Source organism: Microcaecilia unicolor, chromosome 3 (genome assembly GCF_901765095.1).
Source record: "Microcaecilia unicolor chromosome 3, aMicUni1.1, whole genome shotgun sequence".
NCBI classification, from domain to species: Eukaryota; Metazoa; Chordata; class Amphibia; order Gymnophiona; family Siphonopidae; genus Microcaecilia; species Microcaecilia unicolor.
The window spans coordinates 212,663,991-212,673,149 of record NC_044033.1 but is presented as its reverse complement, the minus strand read 5'-3'; the positions used below and the strand labels follow the sequence as shown (position 1 = coordinate 212,673,149).

Below are 9,159 nucleotides of genomic sequence, written 5' to 3'. Positions count from 1 at the left end.
CTCTCCCATACAAACTAGACACACCTCAGAGCCCGAGATCAGGAATAAAATTAACATCTGATTATTAGGAGCTGAAACAGGTTGACAGGGTCTTCTCTCTTTCTCTCTGTGAATTCCTTTCCAACCTCCCACCCTGGTGGGGTCAAGGAGGGAGACTGAGGCCCCGATGCACAAAAGCAAACACAGGCAGTAGAGGCCATTAGCGTCGGACTAGTGCCCGTATTTAGAATGTTCAGAGGGCCGGAACGCGGAGACAACATTGCAAGTTTCATGCAAATGTAATCAAGCTCATGAAGACAAGGTCATTTTGTATTCCTCCCCAATGCTCAGAAAAGATCGCCCAAATCAAAGCAGCCTTACCGCTGCAAAAAAAATAACGCCAGGTCGGAGCAGGCATTTGGGTGTTGGAAGAGAGGGTTTCCCATGATTCCTCCTTCAAAATCTGCCAGTTTCGATTGCTTTTGAAAGGAAGCCTGCACAAGCCCTTAAGCGCTGGCCGTGAGAAACAAATATGCGCAAGTCACGGCAGACCTAAAAGTGAAAGTACACATTGGCGTCTGTTTCCTGCGTTTTTAAATATAAGCATCCAAGCACAGGAGTACTCACTCTGTATCTCTCCACACTCGTCCTTCCCTACACCCCTTCCCTTGCACTCCGTTCCCTGGATAAATCCTTCTTATCTGTTCCCTTCTCCGCTACTGCCAACTCCAGACTTCGCTCCTTCTGTCTTGCTGCGCCCTATGCCTGGAATAGACTTCCTGAGCCCCTACGTCTTGCCCCATCCTTGACCATCTTTAAATCTAGATTGAAAGCCCACCTCTTTAACATTGCTTTTGACTCATGACCACTTGTATCCACTCGCCTCCACCTACCCTCCTCTCCTCTTTCCTCTACATATTAATTGATTTGTTTGCTTTATTTTTTTGTCTGCTAGATTGTAAGCTCTTTGAGCAGGGACTGTCTTTCTTCTATGTTTGTGCAACGCTGCGTACGCTTTGTAGCGCTATAGAAATGCTAAATAGTAGTAGTAGTAGTAGTAGTAGAGTCGAGCTAAGGGCCGCCGAAAGAGGGGGGCAAAATTCCCCAGGCCCGGGACTCTAAGGGGGCCTGGCACCGGGGTCTTTTGCCCTCTCCTGCTCCCAGGCCACTGGCACCGCAGTCCCCAGTCTTCACCTGCCTACCCTCAGCTCCCTTCTGTCTGCCACCCAGCCCCCTGCATTTAAAAAAAAATCTCGAAATCGGCAGCACAGCGCCTTCAGTGTGAAAGCAGCAGATCACTTCAGCGGGCCTTCCCTCACTGTGTCCCGCCCTCGTGGAAATAGGAAGTTACATCAGAGGAGGGCGGGACACAGTGAGGGAAGGCCCGCTGCAGTGATCTGCTGCTTTCACACTGAAGGTGCTGCGCTGCCGATTTCGAGATTTTTTTTTTAAACGAAGGGGGTCAAATGGCAGACAGAAGGGAGCTGAGGGTAGGTAGGTGGAGACTGGGGACTGCGGCACCGGCGGCCTGGGAGCAGGAGAGGGAGGCGACAGCAGTAGCGATTGGGGGGAGGAGGGACTGGGGGCGGCCTTGCCCCGGGCCTGGCTCAGTCTCTCAGTGACCCTGGTCAAACTTACCACGGAACTCCTCTGTGCACAATCCTACCCAGCTCCCTAATGCTGAACGCTGTGAGAGCATCTATATTTCCGTCTCAACATTGAGCATTAGGGAGTTCTTTTTCTATGATGCTCTGGCAGTAATTTTTAAGGCGCTGTTTGGTACAGCGCCGGAGTTTTGATCATCTGGGCGTGAATGCTTGCCACTGTGTCTCACGGGAGAGAGATGTTCTCAAAGGGGATTGATGTTGGTATTCAAGGTGGGGGGGGGGGGGGTGCATAAGTACATAAATATTGGGACAGACCAAAGGTCCAACAAGCCCAGCATCCTGTTTCCGTGGCCAATCCAGGGCACAAATACCTGGCAAGATCCCGAAAAGTTCAATACATTTTATGCTGCTTATCCCAGAAATAGCAGTGGATCTTCCCCAAGTGAATTTAATAATGGTCTATGGACTTTTCCTATAGGAAGCTGTCCAGACCCTTTTTAAAACCTGCTAAGCTAACCACCTTTACCACATTCTCTGGCAATGAATTCCAGAGTTTAATTACACATTGAGTGAAGAAAATGTTTCTCCAATTCGTATTAAATTTACTACTTTGTAGCTTCATTGCATACCCCCTAGTCCTAGTATTTTTGGAAACAGTAAACAAACGATTCACGTCTACCCGTTCCATTCCACTCATTATTTTATAGACCTCTATCATATCTTCCCTCAACTGTCTTTTCTCCAAGCTGAAGAGCCCTAGACGCTTTAGCCTTTCCTCATAGGGGAGTCGTCCCATCCCCATTATCATTCTCGTCGCCCTTCTCTGTACCTTTTCTACACAGATACTGACTCCCTCAGTCACAACAAATCATGAACAAAGGTCTCTGACCCTTATCTCTGCCAGTCCGTGATCTTCCCTGGAAAGACAGGCGCAAGGAGGGCAGGACTTCAGATGTGGCAGTGACTCCGAGTGCCCCCTCCCCTGCTGAAATCATGGTTGGGCCTCACTCGGGCTCGCCACAGACCAGTGGTGTAATTTCAATCCAAGTGGACCTGCTGTATAGGGAGGCCCAGTGTAGCTGCTCATAGGATTTCAACCCCCCCCCCTCAATTCTCGATCTCTGCTATCCTTGTTGCACTTTTTTTTTAATTATTTCCAACAATTTTGATTGATAACCCAGCATGTTGAACAACTCCAACTAGTTCAATATAACATACATTGAACACCAAAAACATGCTTCATACGAGCAACAGCATTGGCACAGAAATCACAATTTTCTCCCCTCTCCACCCTCCTCTTCCCCCTCCCCCCCCCCCCCGGGTAGTACAATTACTGCCTTAAGCCTTGAGTGATAATAATAGTATAAGCCTGACCAGACTGGCCACTAACTCAAAAGAGGTTAACAGTAAAATCTTATTGACCTTAACCTAGCCCAACAAAAAGGTCCTCTCCCCATTTCCCCTCCTGTTGCATTTTTAAGTAGTTTCTTTCCTTCTTTTAAAATGGTTTTATTGTACACTGCTCAGATTTTACCCAGAAGGATGTTATATCAAGCCCCGAATAAACTAAATTGTGGCGGTCCCCCCTCCTCACTCTGGAGACCCTTTCCACAACTGTCACCCGGAGGACTCCAAATGTGAACTTCTATGGCTGCCACTGGCACTCACTTGCTTTAAACTTCCTTCCCAAACAAAACAGACTGTGAAAGTGAAAGTCCATAAACAGAGACATTTATTTACTGTATATAGTGGTTGTTTTACATTTACATTTTTCTTTTAGAAGGACATATAAACAGAGCCCAGCACACCCCTTCAGGCAGTTTTATTAAAAATGATATCTTAAAGTCCATTCACTATATAATTAAGGCAATAAATAATGTGCTATACAGAAAATATTAAATATTTTATATACTTTATATAAGGGTTTCATGCAGTCAAATGAATAACAAGCAACACAAAGGAAAGCAGGAGGTTATTGCAGTGCCACCTTGTGCTAATAATGGTGTACTGCACCTGTTCAGAAACGGCTTTTATTGAAAACTGAGAGATGAAGAGAGAGCAGTGCCGTAGCGAGGGCGGCTGACACCTGGGGCGGGTCGCCGCTGCGCACCCCCCTGGGTGCAGCACGGTGCACCCCCTCTCGGCGCGTGCACCCCCCCCCCCCGGGAGTGCATTCTTACCACTGGCATAGGAAAGGGGATGGGTGGGGGGGGGCGCTCTGCCCCGAGTGCACGTCGCTGGGAGCTGCGTTGGCTCCGCTGGTTCCCTGCTCTCTCTGCCCCGGAACAGGAAGTAACCTGTTCCGGGGCAGAGAGAGCAGGGAACCAGCGGAGTCGACACCCCCCCCCCCCCAGTGGCGTGCACCCGGGGCGGACTGCCCCACCGCCCCCCCTTCCTACGCCACTGAGAGAGAGCCCTCAGATGTGGTATTGTCAAGTCCAGACATATTAATCAACTACAGCCACGGTGTCATCAGCTCACATACAGCCATTCCCAGCCGCAGTTAAAAGGCAATTCTTTAAGTGAACGAATGCAGTTACGAGTGCCTTGTGCGTGCTGTTCCCTCAAAGTTGAGTGGGAATCCTCCAACTGCATTGCTGCCAGTAGGGGGAAGTGCTTTAATATTGTGTTTTCAATTGCTAGGGACAGGCAGGTTCCCTGGAATCCTGCAGAACTCGCCTGTCTCTCACTATTGAAAATGTGATAGCGAAACAGCACCCCCCACTGGCAGGACTGTAGGTGGCAGACTCCCACTCAGCTTAGAAGGAACAGTTCTTGTGCATGTAAGTGCACAGAAGAGTTTCACGTGTATAAGTGCTCTACACGCTGTTCTGGGGGGCAGGGGGGGCAAAATTCCCCGGGCCTGGCCTCCAAGGGGGGCTCGGCACTGAGTCCTGGGGTCTGTCTCTCTCCTGCTCCTATCGGGAGCCAGTCCCAGTACACTGGAGCTGGTGAGAGACAGGTTGCAGTGCCGGGCCCCCCCTTGGAGGCTGGGAAGGAGCAGATGCACTGACGTAGGGGGCGGGGCCCCTCACAGTGCATCAGCTCCTCCCAGCCTCAAAGGGGGGCCTGGCGCTGGGATCTCTCGTGGTAGCAGTAGCGGCTGTATTCGGTGGCTGTATCCTAACTGTGGGTGGGGGGGTGTCGGCTGCATCATGATGGGGGGCCCGGCGGCTGCGACCTGAATGGGAGGGGGTGGCGGCTGCGTCCTGAATTGGGGGGGGGCCGGCGGCAGCCTTGCCCCGGCTTTGACTCTTGGCAGCCCTGCTGGAGGGGCTGCCACTTGTGCATGCAACTTTTAAAAAGACTGTAAATTTTGTATGTTGCATGCTGCAATTGGGCACGTCCATTTATACCTACGGGCGCATCTAAATTTAGGCATGCCAATGTAGATTTACACTAATATTCTAGACTGGAATCTGAGCGTCCAGACGCTGTTCTAGAATAGGCGGTCCCTGTGCAGGACTTGGGCACCTAAAAGGGAACACCACTTCTACAATTGGCACCTTAGTGACCATAGCCCGCCACTCCCAGCAATGGTTGGTGATCCCAGTTACACTCTGAAATGCCTCCAGCTTGAGTTTGGAAGATGCTGTGGTCTGTGACACCTGAATGGAGGACCCGGGAGCTCTTGTAAGCTAAGGAGCCAGAAGATTGAGGCATAAACTCAACCACACTCTCTGCACAGCAAAAAGGAGTGTCGGCAGAGCAAGTGGGACATGACTTCCTGGCTGGCTCCTGGCAAAGCAGCTTTTAGAAAAGAAATGGTTGGGAATTCGGTGAATAATCGGCCAGCCTCCGAAAGTGCCCAGAAAATCTACAAGAGCTGAAAGCAGCAGATAGAAGTGAAAATAACATTTCTAAATAACTCAGCTGGCACCTTCAAGAAATTCACGAGGTTCCCTTCCTTCTTGGTGCTGACAGTTTTGTTTCACTTCCCTGAGGAGATACTTTAGGATTTATTACATTTGTGAAAGTTTCTTTTTCTGTTACAAATCTGAGCAAATTTGTAGTGCCGATCTTCTAATCATTATTGGTGTTACAATTGTACACATAAAGCATGAATACAGCACAGACAGCTGAAGAGCAGATCTCTGGGCAAGCAAGCAGCATAGTGCTATACATAAAGCATGAATACAGCACAGACAGCTGAAGAGCAGATTTTCATCAGAGCCCTGGGCAAGCAAGCAGCATAGTGCTATACATAAAGCATGAATACAGCACAGACAGTTGAAGAGCAATCTTCCTGACCAGCCCAATGCAGACATCACACTGAAACAGATAAAGCATGCATACAGCATAGACAGGTGAAGAATGGCTCTTCAACATGCATCACACTGATATACATAGAGCATGAACACAGCACAAAGAGTGAGTCTTTATCAGAACATAATGCAGGCATGAATACAGCACAAACACCTGAACTGCGAACAGATCTTCAGGGTCCCTTTCAGGCATTATATTGATAACTGTAAAGCATGAACACAGCTGGACAGCTAAAGAATGGATCTACATCAGAACTCTTTTTGGGCATCACACTGATATACATAAAGAATGAATTAGAACACTTTTCAGACATCACATTGATACACATAAAACATTAATACAGCATGAAAAAAATGAAAAACAGGTAAAATATGAATACAGCACAAACATCTGAAGAACATATCTTCAATAGAGCCGTTTTCAGCCATCACATTAATACATGTAAAGCACAAATACAGCATGGACAGCTGAAGAGCAGATCTACATCAGAGTACCACCCAGGCATCACATTAATAAACATTATAAAGCATAAATACAGCATGGAGAGCTGAGGCAAGACAGCCAGAGAGGGAGGGATTCCCTGAGTCCTGTGTTGCAAACTTTTTATGCCACGAAGAAAAGAGAAAATGTAAAGAATAGCATTTGCAGGCAATGATCTAGGAATCAGAGCAGGTAGGGAAATACTAGCTTAAGCCAGAGGCTGAGGATTTGTTCAGCGTGTATTGTCCTGCTGTCCTTCTCCTGGTGTCTGCAAAGTGTAGTGTATTCCATGGCACTGCTCCTTGTGGATGATGAGCATCTGTGTCAGTGACATTCCTGGAGGGTTATAGAGAGGACAGGGAGTCATTAGTTGGAGGTATGTGCTTGAGCTGTTATATCATCTGGAAAAGAAAGCTTGTTAGGTAACACTACTTAAGAACACAGATGCCACATGCCTGTCTCTCTTCATGCCACACAACATGTGAGAGGGTTAATTATCAGTTGATAATTTTACCCAAGGGCTGTTGTTGACATGCCAGTGCACTTAATTTGTTCAGGTTTCTTTACTTCAGGGATAGAGAGGAATGGAAATTTGCCTGTGACTATTGTTGAGTGACAATAGATTGGGAAGCTCTTGCTGTGTTCTCAGCAGCCTGTGGGGTCCTTAGACTCACTGGCTGATTTTGTCTGGAGCAAGAGAGTGCAGCCCTGATTTTTCTACCTGCTGCACAAGGAAAACTGGATTGAAGAGAGGGAAAAATGGCTTAAGAACATAAGATTAGCCATAATGGGTCAGAACAATGGTCCATCCAGCCTAGTATCCTGTTTCGAACAGAGGCCAATCCAGGCCACAAGTACCTGGCAGAAACCCAAATAGTAGAAACGTTCCATGCTACCAATCCTTGGGCAAGCTATGGCTTCCCCATGTCTATCTCAATAGCAGACTATGGACTTTTCCTCCAGGAACTTGTCCAAACCTTTTTAAAACCCAGATACGCTAACCACTGTTACCACATCATTTTTATCATTTTGGTCGCTCTTCTTTAAACCTTTTCTAATTCCGCTATATTTTTTTTGAGAGATACGGTGACCATAATTGAACGCAATACTCAAGGCGAGGTTGCACCATGGAGCGATACAGAGGCATTATTATATCCTTGGTCTTATTTACCATCCCTTTCCTAATAATTCCTAGTATCCTGTTTGCGTTTTTGTCTACCGCCACACACTGGGCAGAAAATTTCTGCGTATTGTCTACAATGATATCTAGATCTTTTTCTTAGGTGCTGACTCCCAAGGTGGACCCTAGCATCAGCTGATCAGTCTGTCAGGGTAAATGGACACTTCTGATATGATAAAGGCCCTCGAACTTTGTAGTCTGTACGTACACAGTGCTAGCAGAATAAATATTTATATATACAGTTCTGGGACAAGATTTACCTACCTTCTCCCCATGGTTATATGCCACGGACCGTGTGGCAGGTCGAGGTCGAACTCGTGGCCGTGGTTCGCGCCCGTCAACAGGGGCAAAGTTCAGGTTTTTGGCAATGCGGACCATGACAGACAGCTGGACGTTGGTCCTCAGGTTCTTCTTCTCGGAAGCGCGCCCACAGCGGGGGCATGAAAATGCCACACTGGGACCAGCCAGAGCCGCAATCGCCCCCTTGGCTTCTCTCCAGTGCCGGTTGATGCAGGCCCGGCAGTAGCTGTGGTCACAGTCCAGGGTCACAGGGTCGTCAAAGTAGTGGGAACAAGAAGGGCAGAGAGTCTCCTCCTGCAGCTCACGAATGGGGCCTGTGGTGGCCATGGCAATGCAAACAGCACAATCGGACTCCAGCTGCCAAATGAGAAGATCCTGCTTCTCTCCCTTCTAGTAAACAAGGAGAAAGAGGGAGGATCTATCCAGGTATAGCCCAGGGCTCTTTCTGCCTCATCCCTCTCCGGAGCAATTAAAGTATGTTACATAATTCCCCCCTCCCCGAGACACAGAGCGCTCTGCTCCTTTGTCCCTATGAGGGGAGGATCCCTCAACTTTTCATGCATTTTTAAAGATGTTTGCACAGGTATCAGCCACATCTGGTTCCTGGGAAGCCAAACTGGTAATTTGGAGGCAAAAACAAGCACACAAAACACACACACACACACACTCTGGTGTGGCAGATAAGAAGCTTCAGGTCCATCCCATTCCATCTCTGCCCAGTACAAACAATTCCTGGTGTTTTAGGGCTGTCACTTTGTTAAGTGGTGACCTCAGTGGCTGGTGGAAGATTTCCCCCTCGGATCTAGTGGCTCAGCCAGTGTGGGGTGCAGGTCCCTCTCTGTCTTTTGTGGCTTGGAAATGGAGCATTCCCTTTCTGGTGATGCAGGCTACTGTACTGGCAGCAGTGACGTTCCTAGGGTGGCTGACACCCGGGGCAGATCACCGATGCGCCCCCCCCCCCCGAGTTCAGCACGACCCCCCCCCCCCCCCGGTGAAAGGACACATCCCGGGTGCATTTTTACCTGCTGGGGGGGTGCCGCGCGCCTGTCGGCTTCGCTCGTTCCATGCTCCCTCTGCCCCGGAACAGGAAGTAACCTATTCCAGGGCAGAGGGTGCACGGAACGAGCGGAGCCGACAGGCGCGCGGCACCCCCCCCCCCAGCGGTGTGTACCCGGGGCGGACCGCCCCCCCTTGGTATGCCACTGACTGGCAGTGATGTCATATTGCCCCCAACCAGTGGTGTATTTATTCAAGGTGCATGTGTTGCGTATGCACCCCTGCCAGACCTGGACTCCCCACTTAAAATGATCTCTGCTCCAGTCTGCCTGGGCAGCGGCACTCATAGGT

The 9,159-nt window shown here is 49.0% G+C and overlaps 1 protein-coding gene across 1 annotated transcript; it reads right to left on the bottom strand.

Moving 5' to 3' along the window:
- Positions 1-4,292: 4,292 nt before the first annotated feature.
- Positions 4,293-8,198, bottom strand: LOC115466264 (RING finger protein 39-like). Its single transcript, XM_030197412.1, has 2 exons — positions 7,777-8,198; positions 4,293-6,668 (listed from the first exon to the last, which is right to left on the bottom strand). The coding sequence occupies exons 1-2, from the start codon at positions 8,137-8,139 to the stop codon at positions 6,657-6,659; spliced, it is 375 nt and encodes a 124-aa protein (XP_030053272.1). The 5' UTR covers positions 8,140-8,198; the 3' UTR covers positions 4,293-6,656.
- Positions 8,199-9,159: the final 961 nt, after the last annotated feature.